At 44.6% G+C, this 15,803-nt stretch overlaps 1 protein-coding gene across 1 annotated transcript in view; it reads left to right on the forward strand.

Annotated features, from left to right (window-relative positions):
* The window catches only part of MCM9 (minichromosome maintenance 9 homologous recombination repair factor), a 104,957-nt gene extending 89,378 nt beyond the window's left edge, over positions 1-15,579 (forward strand). The window contains exons 12-13 of the mRNA XM_075554620.1: positions 1,426-1,571; positions 6,007-15,579. Of these exons, the coding sequence (XP_075410735.1) occupies positions 1,426-1,571; positions 6,007-7,375 (1,515 nt within the window). The 3' untranslated portion in view covers positions 7,376-15,579. The remainder of the gene's footprint in view (positions 1-1,425; positions 1,572-6,006) is intronic.
* Positions 15,580-15,803: the final 224 nt, after the last annotated feature.

A 15,803-nucleotide genomic window follows, 5' to 3' on the forward strand; every position in this document is an offset into this window, starting at 1 on the left:
AATCTCTTCATACAGTTGCCAGTATTTGCTGTTCTCTGCCTTACTGAAGTTGGCTGTTTTTTCAGGGATGAGATGATAACTCATTGTTTTCATTTGCTTCTCTTTAAGAGGAGCTGTGGCGGTGTAGGGGCTTACACTCTGGGTTGGTAACCACAAGAGCAGCGTTTCCAAGCCACTAAAGATGAGGTCACAACTCCCATCAAGATTTTCAGTCTTAGAAACCCACGGGGCAGTTCTCTGTCTGATAGAGCCACTCTGAGTTGGAACCAATTCAGTGGCCGTGAGATTCTTTCTTTTTTGGGGGGGAATGGTTGAAGTTCATGAGCATTTCTTCAAGTGTTTGTTGGCCACCTGACTATCGCCTTTGGTTCCTGTCCTTTGCCCGGTTTTGAATTGGGTTGCTTGTCTTTTTATTGTTGACATGTTCAGGTTTTCCATACATTTTAGGGATGAGTCCCTTGGCAATATTTCTTGCCAAATATTTTTCCCAATCCATAGGCTGTCTTTTTACTCTTGTTGAATCATACAGATAATTCTTAAAAGAGCAATAATGCTCAAGGCAGACATTACTTATTAAGCTAAACTTTTTGTTTTGTTTTAAGAATACTTCAGAGGATGGCAATATATGTACACATGTGCTTGGTATAATTGACGTATGGATTGTTATAAGACCTGTAAGAGCCCCCGATAAAATGATTGATAAAAAATAAAAATAATACTCGAGAGAGTATTTTTAGTTTAAGGTGTGTCTCAAGGCAGTATTTTCAGGAGTTTATCCAGCCTCTATAGCCCAGAATTTCCAGAGACCATGAGAATTTGAAAATCGGGTTTGCATTTTGCCCCTTTGATCAGAGCTCTTCTATGAAATCTCTATTCAAAATATTCAGTAGTGGGAGTTGGACATCATTTGTTTCTTCCGGTCTCACGGCAAAGGAGGGAATTGCTCATGGAGGCATTTAGCCACATTCCATATCCTCCTTCTGTTCTTGACTCTCCCTCTGTTGCTCTGGGTGAATAAGGGAATTTACTACTATATTAAGTTATAAACATCATCTAAACATATTCTAAACTGCCGAATCTCAGAAAATGTGCCCAAAGAAAACCATTTAAAAGAAGGGAAACCATATTAAGGAAACGATCATTACCTTCATGGCTTTGTGTCTGCCGATTGATCTCAGTGTGCTTTCAGCTTACCTGAGGGACGCCTGTGCGCCCACTAGTGACAGTGTGCCTTTGAAGAACAGTCGTTGCCACCAAGAAATGGGGAGAAGATATTCCACTTGAAAAATACTCCCAGTTGATTCTGGCACCCAGATGGATTGTGGAGGGGGCTGGTGTTAGTCCCTGGTCAGGGGCCTTTAGTGTCTACTTATTTGTATGGCCTGCTCACTTCTCTTTGATATGTTTCATTTTCTCACCGCGAAGGGAGGTGCACTGCTCGGCGGAGTGAATGCACTCCACACTGCCTTTCCTGAAAACCCTTTGGAGCAGTACCAGAGGCAGTGCGAGCTGATTCTGGAAAAACTAGAGCTGCAGAACCTCTTGAGTGAAGAGCTGAGAAGACTTGAAAGGTGAGGAAGGAAAACAAAGGGGTCCGGTGGGAAATCCCCGTTTGGCATTCAGTATAGTAAAAGCAAGCAAAGTCAGTGGAATAGCTGCCTGTACTATTCCATTGAGAGATTTCTAAGTTATTTGTTGCTTTACAAATATGATCATCCAGCCCCCAAACCCACTGCCATCAAGTTGATTCTGACACATAGCAACCCTATATAAGATTTCCAAGACTGTAAATCTCCATAGGAGCAGAGAGCCACGTCTTTCTCCCTTGGAGTGGTCAGTGGGTTTGAACCACCAACCTTCTGGTTAGCTAGATGCCCAGTGCCCCCATGCCCCCAGGGCTCCTTTCCCAGAACTCAGAGGCTTATTAAAGAACGAGTGAGAATATATATATATACTTGTTAGTATGTGGGAGTCAGGAACTCAGACCAGGTTCAGTGGGGACGACTTTGTCTCTGATCAGCTATAACAGCTGGGAGGATATTCACACCTGCATTCTGCTGAGAGTGCTCTGTGTTCCCAGGGCCAGGCTCTACTCCTTCTGACTGACCTAAGTTACTAGAGACTGACATATGAAGGGATACCCCCCCACCAATGGACTTTTTTTCTACAGCTATGGATTTGAGTTGTTTTAGGTTTTTTTTTTTTACAAAATAACCTTATCACCTTCAAAGTGCTCTCCATTATATTTAATATATTTGTCAACTGTGGTTCCATTCTTGGATACATTTTTCAAACTCATTGGTTTGGATGGCTGACAGCACCTCCCTCATTTTTTTCTTTACCTCTCTACATTATCAAATCTCTGTCCCTTCATGTACCTCTTCATTTGTGGAAACAAAAAGTCGCACGGAGTGAGGTCAGGTGAGTAAGGTGCATGGGGCAAGAGAGGCATGCTGTTTTTTGTTTTTTTTTCTTCAAAAAACTGGCACACTGAGATGCTGCAGAAGCAGGTGCATTGTTTTGGTGGCAAAAGCAGTCCCCCGTCTGCCTCAAATCAAGCCCTTTTTGTTGCAAACTGTCAAGTAATCTTTTCAGAACCTCTAAATAGAAAGCTTGATTAATAGTCTGACCTGGTAGAACAAATTCCAAATGTACAATCTCCCTTGCACCAAAGAAACAAATGAACGTTGTCTTGATCTGTGATTTCATTTGTGTGTTAGTCTGGATTGACTAGAGAAACAAATTCACAGAGACACTCAAATGTCTATAAGGAAGAGGTTTATATACAAGACGAATTGAATATAAAGAAAACAGCCCAGTCCAGCCCAAACCCATATGTCTGATACCATCTATAAAGTCCTCTTCAGACTCATGATATACAGGCAATGATGCTGAATGCAGGAAGATCACAGGCCAGTGATAGAAAGTCATTGGGTCCAGTGGCTTTGTTAGCATTTCATTGCTTTTCCAGCACCCAGGGCTACATCAGGGCAGGTCCATGTGGCTTCTCCTAAGGGATGTCTCGCAGGGAATCAGCCTGGTCAGTAGTGAGTCTCCAAGGGAATGAGCAGAGTGAGAGAAGTGTCTCCTGCCTCTAAGGAAGAAATTACCAGATTTCCCAGAATTCTCAGGAGAAGGCCATGCCCACACAGAGGCCTCATTGGCTATGATCTGATTGACAGGCTAGACTCCAACCATACATTCTTAATTCTCAAACTGGAAAACGATTATATAACTACCACAACTTGATAGCCTCTTATTGGGCAAGGTGACAATGGCATCTTCCACTGACTTGATTGATGTTTGCTCTCTGGGTAGTAAGAATAGCACCATGTCTCATCATCAGTGACCTTGGGGGGAAAGCCTGGGTGGCTGCGAGCTGTTCTTGCTAAGCACAGGCATGTGTCCAGCCGGGGCTCTTTGCTGGTCAGCCAGAACCCGAGGCACAAGTTTCGCAGCGGCCCTCGTCATTCCCAATTCTTCCATGAAAATTTGCTGAACCGAGCTCCAGATAACTTCCCCATCTCTTCAGTGGTCCATCGGTGGTCTTTTGAGCACAAATGCACAGATTTTGTGACATTTTCATCCCTTTGGGAAGTTGACAGACGTCCAGAACAAGATTTGTCATCAATCGACATTTCACATTTTTTGAAATGAGAAAAACACTTGTACACTTGAGTTTTTCCTATTGCGGTGTTCTTATAAGAAGTTTCTGCAGCATTTTTCCCGAGCAGGAAACTATTTCACAGCCACATGCTGTTCTCTTAAACTGGTCATCACAAAAATGAGTTCGAGCAAAACTGCTTTTAGGAGAAAATGCACTGTGACCAGAGAGAACTTTGCCAGGCGACACCACTGCGTGCACTCACTTAGAGCATATTCACTGATGCTCGCCTGGTCGGAAAAATGTGCACCTCAAAAGCTCTGCCCAGCAGAGCTTTATTCCAGTTAGTTTGGGGTACCCCTTCATATTGGATTCAGGAAAGGCCAGATTGGGAAAAAAAACAGTAGATGAAAGCCTAAAACAGCGGTTCTCAACCTGTGGGTTGCGACCCCTTTGGGGGGTGGGGGCGTGGAATGACTCTTTCACAAGGGTTGCCTGATTTGTAACAGTAGCAAAATTACAGGTTTGAAGTACCAACGAAAATAATTTTATGGTTGGGGGTCCCCACAACATGAGGATCGGTATTAAAAGGTCACGGCATTAGGAAGGTTGAGAAGCATTGCTCTAAAAGATAGATGTTAAGATGCCCATCTTCACTGATACATCTTTGTAATGGGTAGGCATGTGCTGGCCCTCCAAGCAACTGAACCAGGTGTGGAAATGAAGGTGAATTACCTCCAAGACACAACAGCCTTAAGCTGATCTTACCCAGTGAGAAAACGCAAGTGGCATGTAGACTTCTCCCCCTTAGGAAAAAGGCCTATATGATAATATTATAATAAAGCCATTAATAGTGTGCTTTCGTCGCTCTTTTCTTCCAAAAAAAGGTTTTCCTAGTGACAGCCCCTGGGAACACTGGCTGTTCTAGCAGCCTTAACGTTAAAGACAGGTCACACCGATGTTCTAGGAAAACCGCAGAGATTCTACGGAGGAGAGAATTGAGTTGATACAAGATAAGGGTTATATTATTCGGCTCCTTTAAATTCCCTGTCTTGTAGGACATTGTTTTGAGAGAGTTAACAATTATGAGTATACCTGATCACAATTTAGTGCTGAAAAGTATGTTAACTCAAAAAAACTCATATCCAGTGAGCCATTTTGGACTCATAATGACCCTGTAGGGCACAGTAGAACTTTCCCTGTGAGTTTCTGAGACAAAATTTTTATAGGAATAGAAAACCTCATCTTTCTCCCCACAGAGTAGGTGGTAGTTCAAACTGCTAACCTCAAGTAATTTTACAACAATTTACTATTCATCTTTTTGGTTAATTTATTTTCACATTTGCTACATGGAAGTGGGCTCAAATTACATCTGATAATGAAAAATACGTGTTTTCTAAGCTGTTAGGACGGGCTTTCTAAAGGGCCGGCTTTGTTAGAAATTGGTGTTTTTAGCCTCGTTTCTGTTTTTATTTTCCCATCATTGCTGATAGGGAAGAAGTATGCCAAAATTTAAAGTGAGTACCACTGCCCAGAAATGTCATTCAGAGAGGGGTTTTCTTCTCAAAATGATGGAGAGTGACTACTTGAAACATACGTGAAAACATGGCTGGACTTAGCAGGAAATGTGTCACAATGGCCTGCAGACACGTGTGAGTGCCAGTGGTGATGGGGGAGTCCCGGGCTGGAGGCATCTTAAATTCTTCCCTCCTGGGTAAGGGGATGCCGTAGGTGCACTAGCATGTATTACTTCACTTGGGTAAAGAGATGTGATGGAATCTTGGGTCTTTCACTTGGCTTCTTACCTGCAAACTGGCTACTAAGTAACTAGCCTCCGTGGCTAGTGACATGCTACCTGCAAAGAGCTATGGGTCTAACAGGTACAGGACTGTAAACAATCCTAAAGGAATGCAGTGCACTGCGAGAGCCATCTGGAAATGTAGACAGACTGAGTAGCTGCTCTGTGGTCCTCCTTTCTGACGGTTAAAAGTTAAATTAGAAGGCTTCTCAGAACATTTGGAACCCTGGTGGCGTAGTGATTACGGGTTAGGCTGGGAATCGCAAGATCAAAAGTTCAAAACTACAGACTGCTCTTCAGGAAAAAAGCAAGACTAAATGCTTGCATAAAGAGTTACCATCTTGAAAACCCACAGGGGCACTTCTGCCCTGCCCTCTAGGGTTACTGTGAGTCCCATCGACTGGATGCCAGTGAGTGGTTGGTTGGTTTTTACGAGGATATTTAACTGTCTACTGGTAAGAGCATTTACTGTTTTCCCTGCTACTCTAAGAGACTATATGCTCATGTCTGATGGACCTCTTTAGGCAGCATTCAGAAACTGTAACGAATGAAAAGGTTAAAAGCTTGCCTTCATCCTTGCTTCCCTCTCGCATTTCTGCTACAGGCTACAGAATCCGAGTGGGCCTCAGTCTCAGCCACAGCCACAGGAGGTGGGCACCCCTCCAGCCTCCTTGAGAAATGAGCCAGGGGAAGAGCTGGGGTACCGAACTTCCACACAGCAGGAAACCAACTGTAGCATGCTTGCCACCTCTCCTGGAGGCAGTTCTGGGGGAACCCCACTTCTAAACCTCCCACCCCATCTGGGGCCCAGGAGATCCGCACGTGAAAGTCGCCGAGCTGAGCCCCTGGATAGCAGAGACAACAGTGCTCCCTGGTGTGCGTCCACGACACCTCCCCCGACTGCGCGGAAATTCGCGGCTCACGTGTCTCCCAGTCCCAGAGCAATCGAGAAAGCAATGGCTTCGGAACTGCCCAACAGCAGATCGCCGGGCCGGGAAACGCGTGGGCCCGGCCGAAGGGGCAAATCAGAAGCTGGGCAGCTTCCCGCAGCAGGAGAGGCAGACACACCTTCGAGGCCAGACCAGACTTCTCATGCTCAGGAGGCAAAGGCAGCAGTGGTTTCTGAAGTAGCGGTGCCTGCAGGTGAGCTGGACCCGGTTCCTCCTCAGCACGGCCCTGACTGCCAGGAGACCGCCCCGGAGCGCTGCCAGAATCCTGCCAGCGCGCCCTCCAACCTGCCTCACCCTCAACCCGACCCCTTGCAGAGCCCAGACGGAATGCGGGCGACTCCCAAAAGAAAGAGGCAGAAACCCCCTGCTCACGTCCCAGAGCCCCGACTTGACGGGGACGAGAGTCCCGGCCCCACCGTGGCCAAACTGGCGAAATTTACTTTCAAACAGAAGTCAAAACTGCTCCACTGCCCAGAAGACGGCAGCCGTACGTGTACGTCTCCTGGCACAACCAAAGTACCGGTCCCTAGTCCGACGATGCCCGGACCCAGGGCCCGGAGCGAAGCCGCGCTGCCGAGCAAGGCCCCAGAGGAGCCGAGAGCGTCCCCGGGAAGCAGCCGGGCTGGGCCCGGGCAGAGCACAGGCGCGCAGGCTTCACCGCAGCCCCCTGAGTGTGCCCTGAAAGAGAGAGCTGGTCAGTGTGAGCCCGCGGGGCGGACCAGTGAGAGCCACAAGGGAGAGGCCGCTGGCAGACACAAAAGCGGCAAGGTCCATGCTGGCACGTTAGCCAAACTGGCAAACTTCTCCTTCTCCCCCGCCTCTGGCTCCACATCCGAGGACCCCCCTACTCCGCCTGCGAAGAAGAACGGGCTGGAGGGAGGCCCGAGCCCGCCTCTTGGCAGGAGGAGGAGGACTTTCCAGTTTGGAGGATCCGCTTCCAGAAACCCTCTCTTCACTTTGCCAGAGCTAGATGATGCCGCCCTGGATTTCGACTGGGACGACGAGGTCAGAAGGAAGCCGTAGTCAGAGGCCCTTCAGGTCCAATGTCGCCGCCCCCAGTGCCTGCCTTCAGGATGCCAGTGTGCACTCGTGGCCGCATCAAATGCCATTCTGCGCACCAGGACCCCGTCGCCCCACTCGGGGTTCTCCTCTGCGCTGTGTTGCATGACCTGTATCAACGCCGTCAGACATCGTGGAACCAGCACTTGGGGTGACATAGCGACGCTGCTCAGTTTTGCAAGCAAGGAGTTTTAGCTTGCCAAAGATGTTCCTTCTGTTTGTCTGGGACACGGGTGTCGGTCCTGGATCCCGGACTTTCGTCTCTCCGAAACAAAGGCCACAAGAGTAGCCTGCGGAAAGCTTACAAGACAAATGAACTTTTTATAATGTTTTTTGGTGTGTTTTCCGCTGCGGGGTGTCCTGCAGAGAAGAGTGCACATGATCATTTGGGATGCTTTGCCAAAATCATGTGAATGTCCTAACGTTCTTTGTGTGTGTGTGTTTTCCTGCATCCCCTTAAATGTGACCTTCATCTCTTTCACTGAGAGGCATCTCCGCAATTCACAGCAGTCTGAACGATCCGGGCCCAAGTTGGTGAAGTCCTGAGCTTTGGAGTTTGCGATTCTTTCTTGAACCAACAAGTTGTGCTGCTTTTTTTTTTTCTTGCAAGGCCTACCTTCCACGTGACTGAAGCCCGGTGGTTCAGAGGAGAAAAGGATGCAGTAATCTCGTTCATGCGGCCTCATGCACCTTCCCCAGGCGGTTACTATGGAAATGTGATGGCTCTAACCTATGATTCATTTATCTTCAGAATAAAGCATTCAGCAAGCATATTAATGTGTTTGGTATGAACAGAAGAGTTAAGCTTTGCCTTACGTGATTTTAAAAATACTTCCTACCTATTCCAGCAAGAGTTGCAGGACCCCGTAATTGCAGCCATTATTGTCTGAAGTGTGACCTTGTAATAGCATGAGTGATCAGAGTCTTTGTCTGAGAGACCTTTGGACATGTAGAATATTCACAAATATGTGTACTTTGTTTAATGTTCACTTCATTAAATTTATATAGGAAAACAGACTTTGTATTGAGAATTTAAATACTAGTCCCAAAACTGAGGAATTTGAACAGTAAGTACAAATTTTATACAAGTAAACCTGTTTAAGTCTTTAAACACTTTAAACAACTAAGATAGTACATATATGTAAGCAGTGATTATAAAATTTATTATATATTCACTTACATTTTTAAACATCAAGATTATGGGTTTTAAAAAATGATTATGGTTTTAAGAAATGTCTTCATTATTTCTGTACTGTTTAATAATTTACTAGTATATTATTCTTAATCCGATATTTTTGTCATCTGTGATAGTTTATTGTGCCAGCCTGGCCGCTGGTCTTGTCTCTAGAGAACCCTGTCTAACACATCATCTTTCAGTACTTAGACACTGATCCCCTTCTAAATGTTTAAGGTTCTTATTAGTAGCCGACAGAGAGAAGAGAAAGACTCTCGATCTAGATCTGGTCTTGTTGTGCAGTCTCGTGCTCATACACCACAATTGTGAGGGCACTTTCCTTCTGTTATCGTTCGTAGGGTCGCAGTGAGTCAGAACTGGCTCTTGGGCATCTAACAACAACAGCAAGATAATTCAAGCTTGTGTCTTGGTGATAAGCTGACTTGTTTCTCTTTTTTTAAATCATTTTATTGGCGGCTCATATAACTCTTCTCACAATCCATACATCCATCCATTATGTCAAGCACATTAGTACATTTGTTGCCCTCATCATTTTCAATACATTTGCTTTCTACTTGAGCCCTTGGCATCAGCTATTCATTTTTTCCTCCTCCCTCCCCGTCCATTCCTCATGAACCCATGATAATTTATAAATTTTATTATTTCATGTCTTTTTTCATCATTGTATTGGGGGTTTGTACAACTCTTCTGACAATCCATCCATCCATCCATTGTGTCAAACACATTTATACGTTTGTTGCCATCATCATTCTTAAAACATTTGCTTTTCACTTGAGCCCTTGGTATCAGATCCTCATTTTATTTCATGGGTTACACTGAGAGGTGTCTCCCTTCATCCACTTTTCTATTGTCCATCCCCCTGGGAGGGGGTTATATGTAGATCATTACGATCGGTTCCTCCTTTCTCTCCCCACCTTCCCTTGCCCTCCTGGTATGGGACCTGAGGGGTTTATAGGTCCTGGATTTCCCATGTTTACAGCTCTTATCTGTACCCCTGTACATGATCTGGTCTAGCCATCCTGACTGACTCGTCTCTTCCTTGTGATAAGGAAGGGGATATCCAATTGAGCTGACTTGTTTCTTATGGGAAACTTTTCAGTCTTTTATTGCCCCAACAGTTGTATTGGCATATAATTCACACGTCATACAATCCAATAGTTCAGTGACATCAGAGAGTTGAACTATCACAATTATAGAATATTTTTTTCAATCTTGTACTCATTGTTATTTGCTCCCCACTCCCGCCCAACCTCCCCTGCCTTACAAAGAACCACTAATCTAGCTATTGTCTCAGTAAATTTACCCCTCCTGGATTTCATGTGTAGGAAAACAGTAAAAGCAGAGGGCGGCCAGCTCGAGGGCATAGAATGGCAGATGCCGAACTTCAGTTCAAGTGTCTGGCCTTGAGGATGCCCAATGAATGGCGGCATAGAGCTCCCATGCACTATTTAAATGCTCTCCTTGCTTCATTATGACATGTTCTCATCTGGTAGATGTTGACTCTTGCTGTGAATGAATATTACTGGAAGATCTGTCCTATCACCAACCCCCGTTGTTTGTGTAAATAGTGTCCAAGTTTAATCTGTGTAAGTCAACAATTCGTGTAGTACAATTCATATCTGGCCGATACTTGTATAAATTACCTTTTCTCAACAGAATTTTTAAAATACTCCATACCATTGGCTAAACTAATGACACTATCAATCATAATGGTTACACATTGGGCTGCTAGTTGCAAAGTCAGCAGTTTGAAACCACCAGCCAGCTCCACTGGGGAAGATTTGTAGGCTCAAAGTCTTTCTTTATGAAGTGTGTCTTTGCAACTTGCTGTTTTTTGTAGTAATGATCTGTCAAGTTTTGCATGACTGATAGGATCTACCTTTTGGCTTTTCATTAGGTATTTTAACCTGTTCTGTTATGAGCATTAAAAATGGTTGTATTATGTATTGGGAGTTACAATTCTAGATGTTCCATTTCCTAATAATGAAGAATTTTGTTTTTGTAATTTACTTGCCTCTTTAGGACTTTGAAGTAATTAATACTTTAAAATACACTGCTGAATTACCTTACCCGACTTGGTCAGGCTCCCTTCTACCTGATTACCACTCGCTCTCATTATCTGTTTTATTATTTTATTGTTTTCAACAGCTTTATTGGCATGCAGTTCACGTGTCATACAATTCAATAGTTTAATCATGTCAAGAAGAGTTGTACAATCATATCCATTTTCTTATTTGTGCACATCAGTCCATCTTGTTCTTGATTTTATTACTTTCATCTGCCAGGTTCATTTAGTCTAATAAAACTTCCAAGTGTTTACTTTTTGGTATTCCTAGACAGAAGTAAGAACATATATAGATATTATAAACACATCTATAATTATTGGAATAAATAAAATGCCTGACATAAACACTTATCTAGTTCTTAAGGGGAGAAAGACAGGTCTTTCTGCTTCTGTGAAGAGTCTGAAACCCACAGGAGCAGCTCTACTGTGTCCTCTAGGGTCTCCATGAGTCAGCACCCACTCGTTGGCAGTGAGTGAGTTCTTACAAAAATTAACGTCTGTCATAAGGCTTCTGCCTCTTGATTACCTTGCTGTGCTTGTCTTTGATGCTGACAGCCTCACAACATGGTCAATGAGGAATGCCTTTCTGTTGACTCCAATGTCCTTTCAGTGCTTCTCATCTTTCTAAAGGCATCCGGACGCGTTGATTATCCCCCTAGTTCCATGTTACAGCATGTAACAAAAGTCCACCTGCTGCTAGTGGGTCACTATCCATAATTTCACAGCTAGAAAATGTTTTAATGTCATGGGGTCACATTTTACCCTTCTTTGTCCTCCTTTTCCTACAGTGAGTGAATTGAATCAAGGAAGCACAGAGATGTTGAAGGGGGAGTAAAGGGCGCTTCAGCAAGTTTGTAGAATTTTCCCACAAACCTTTTGAAGCTCCCTCATATGGACAGCTCAAAAGATTACATTTCTTGTTAATAAGGAAAAATAGAGAAAATAACCTCTAATTCTGAATCAACCTGTCAGAATGTTTTTATTCCAGCCCAGTGAAGTCTTTGAAACATTTTAAGGAGGTAAAACTATTGGAAATCAAAGAGGGACCTTGAGGATCCAGGAGAGGCTGAGGGAACAGCTGTAGATTCTGACTTTCCAGTTTAGCCCCCATGTCACCTGATTAAGCTTTGTTTTCTGTCCTCAATGAGATTCATTACCGTTTCTTACAGTAAACTTACTTTAATAACAGCTAGCCTCTGAGTCTTGTGACTCGACAACACCAAGATACTAGCCTGATCTTGTTTTTAATGGATGAAATCACGAGATAGGCCATGCCACTGGCCAGTGGTCATTAGGCTCTAGAACCCCAAATGCCCAATTCCAAGATTTGCTAAGCTACCCGGCCTCACTGCAGTCTCCCTGGGCACTGAGCAAGTCAGGTCTGAAATGTGAAGCAATATTTCCACACTGGTTTGATTGATTATGAAAGCTCAAGTTAAACCAACTTTGTTGCTCTGTACTTGATGTAAAGGCTTACTTTCTCTGCCCCAATTCTAATAAGGTGTTAAGGTTCCAACCAGTCATAAAAAAGAATGGCCTAAAGATCATTTACTCTCAAATGTAAATATTGTATTCCCTACTTCTTGGTCAGGTGTTGATATCCTATTTCCCCACATGCACTACAGTATTTACATAGACCCATCTACAGTTTATTTAAGGCCAGTTTTACATTCCTGTCTAGTTCACTGTTACCTTTAGATGCATCTTGAAGCCTTAAAAGAAGAGGGTTGAGCATGCAACCGGTAGGGGGAGCATATCAAAGAACTTCGCATTGTGTCACAGGGACAATGCCACAGCCTCCTGTGCCGATCCTTCCTAACAGGGAAGAAGATGTGTGTTTGGGGCAGGGGCTTTGATGCCACACGCACGGTGCGTTAGAAACAGCAAATCCTCAGCTGAAATGAGCACTAGTGTGAGCCAGAGCTTCCTGTCATCTTCACAGGAGCTGCACATTTACAACATGGAAGGCAGCCTGGGTTAGACTGGTTGACTAGGGAAACCCAGGGACATGCATATATCGATAGAAAGACTAATTATATAGAGCGTCATTGTGTATTAAAACACCAGCTCAGTCCTGATCAAGTCCGATACTAGTGTATAAATCCCTCCTCAGACACACGTAGTCATAAGCAATGATGCAGAATGCAAAAAGATCACAGTCCTGTGGGGGTGAAGTTTTGTAGATCCATTAGCAGTGGACACATGTCCAGGGCTCTGGCTGCCATCAGCATGACTTGGAAGTGGCTTGTCAACAGGAAAGTGAAACAGAATGTGTGGCCTTCCTCCAAGGGAAGGGAGAAAAAGGCCGGCCTTGGAAAGTCATATATCTCGGTGGTCCTCCAAGCTGCAACCTGATTGACATGCTAAACTCCACCTATATGTTCCTACGGGAGTCATGTTGGCACAGAAAACCAACTATCACAGACTCAGAAGATCTTATTTTGAACACTAAAGGGTATTCACTGGCCTAGCTTTTCCACATGATGAGTAAATCTGGTTTGGAACTAGTTTGATGACCCACTGCATTTGAAAGGTCCTGGGTTGTCTGCGGAACCCTGGTGGCATAGTGGATTACACATTGGGCTGCTTGCTGTGAGGTTAGCAGTTCAAAACCATGAGTCACCCCTTGAGATAAGGATGAGGCTTTTGACTTGCATAAATATTTACAGTCACAGAAACCCTGAGGCAGTTCTATCCTGTCCTGTTTGGTTCCCACAAGTGAAATTTGACTTGATGCCAGTGAGTGAGGGTTGTCTCTAGTGAACAATGGTCCCAGATGCCCAAATGTAAGTTGGCTAAATGTGAGCTCTAGGGTTCCTCGATGATTGGCCTCAGATTTTTCTCTAGAACGGGTCTTCTAGAAATTCCTCCAGTTAAGGTTGTATCCAAGCTAGCAGACTAGGCATGTGCACTAATCAGATCCTTTACAACAAAGACTGGAGAAGCCAAATGGATTTGAATATGAACTCCAGAAATTCTACCAGTGAGGTAAGGAGGTTTAGCACTTAAGAGAAGGCACAGCAACCAAGAACAATATGCATGTGACCTAGGCAAACAATAAAGGTACAATCATTGGTCTCACTCAGCAGCCAAGCCTGTCTCTGGTTCTTAGTCTCTCAGCCATATAGTTGTGTGGCCTTTCCAAGGGCCGGAAGCCAGCCTACGTGCCACTGTCCCATATTCCAGATAAGGAGATGGTGTTCCACGGCCTCAGTGCTGCACCTCTGAGTCACTGGGCCAGTCTCCGAGGCATCTAGTTTCCAAAGCCTCTACTGCAGACAGATCTTGAGCTTGCTTCTCCAACATTCTTGGGGTTTCCTTCTTCTCGACTGCTATTTCAAAGATGAGCCTTATAGCCAGGGTAGGAGATTGGTAAGGGAAACTGACCAGTCCCCTCTCAGTGTTAAGCATGCTCTGTTGCGTCCTGACCGATTGTGTGGTGAGAGTTCCACATTAGGGAGTCTCACGCCCCGTGAATCCCATGAGCTGACTGCCCACGTGGAGCTGTTTAGTGGCATCCTTAATTGGATGTGCAAACCACGGGAGCTCACCCTAGCAGCCGGGAGAACATCTGAGCCTTGCCTTGGAGTTGCCTACAACCTTGGACTGAGGACAGGGGTACTGTGGTGGGACAGGAAACAGAGTGGTCACCCTGGGACTGTGGAAGTGGTGGAACTTGGTCCTTGTGGGGAACCCCTGGCATGGTAGGTGTCCAGAATCACCATAAACTTGGTACCTCGATGCCCCCCTCACAGTGACATGGCAAGTTTTGATCTGTTGGGTAGGTTTCTGCATGAGGAAGATTTGATCCAGGAAGTTTCCCCTGGCGACCCTCCCCAACCGTAGGGGAGAGGGAGCTTAATGGAACAGGGTCTGGGACTGTGGATGGTGGAGCCATACTCACACGGACTCCACACGACAGTGTCCGGAGTGCTGTGCCATGGGGAATTGGTGATGTAATCAGTGCAATTGCCTTCTGCCCCAGGAGGATGAGTGACAGTATTTTAATTTTCTTTTTCTATGGATGAGTTTTTGGTTTTCCCGCCTTTAGCTTGTTTGTTTGAAATGTGGTTGCTGTTGTTGGTGTATGTGGTTTTTGGGGATTTTGATTCTGTCATCATACGACCTCCAGAGTGAACCTGAGTCGTGCATATCCCACGGACAAGCTCGAGCCCCAATCCTAGGACAGTTAGTTCTGATCACGTGGCCCTGCTCTTCTGTACTCACCTTCAGGAAATGATCACTGAAGATAAGGGAGCTCAGAAGTGTGGGGAAGAAAGCAGATGGTGCTTAGCTATCAATTAGAATAGTGTCTGGGGTCTTACAACCTGGTATTCAAACAAGCAGCCATCTAAGTCAGGAGTCAACTAAGTCCACATGGAAGCAGCACACCAGCTTGTGTGATCCAAAGATGACAATAATAAAATTCAAATATGACAAAGGGAAAGGTATCAAGAGTTTAAATAGTGAACATCCCATGTGTAGCAGACAATGGAGCACAGCAGAGGGAGCCCAGAACCTGTTTAGTCAGATAAGCCACAAGCAGATCCCCTCTAGCTAAAGGTGAGAGTCTTGAACAGCATTACTAACAGAGATGATTGTAAAGTGGATTGTGCCGGACCAAGCTTCCTCCTTGGTCAGGGGCCTCCCCCTTGACCCAACCTGAGAGTGTTCTAGGTGCAAGTATTTTTTGCTTGTTCCATGGCAAAAATTTCTTCCCTGTCTTTTAAAATATTGATGGTGGTCTTTTCTTTCTTATTTGTGTTTTTATCTTTATATTATTATTTTCTCCTTACCGTTTTATTTTGGTTTTTATTGTCCCTGTTGGGTTTTCCAGTTTGTGAAACACAGAAGGAGTAGATGCATAGAGATAATAGTTGATGCAAGGGGATGATAGGGTGGGGGTAGGGAGGGTGAGGGGATTTGAGGAGTAAACAATGTGTGTGGGAGATGGGAGGAAGTACTAGAACTGATTGTGAGTACACAACTAATTTTAAAAGTGATTGAACTATGAAAAAAAGTTATAATGGTTGAATAATTCTTGATATGATCTATTGAATTGTATGACATGTGGATTAAGTGCCAATAAAACTGAAATTTTATATATATATGGTTTTTAGAATTAAAATTTG

Source organism: Tenrec ecaudatus, chromosome 7 (assembly GCF_050624435.1).
Source record: "Tenrec ecaudatus isolate mTenEca1 chromosome 7, mTenEca1.hap1, whole genome shotgun sequence".
Lineage (NCBI taxonomy): Eukaryota > Metazoa > Chordata > Mammalia > Afrosoricida > Tenrecidae > Tenrec > Tenrec ecaudatus.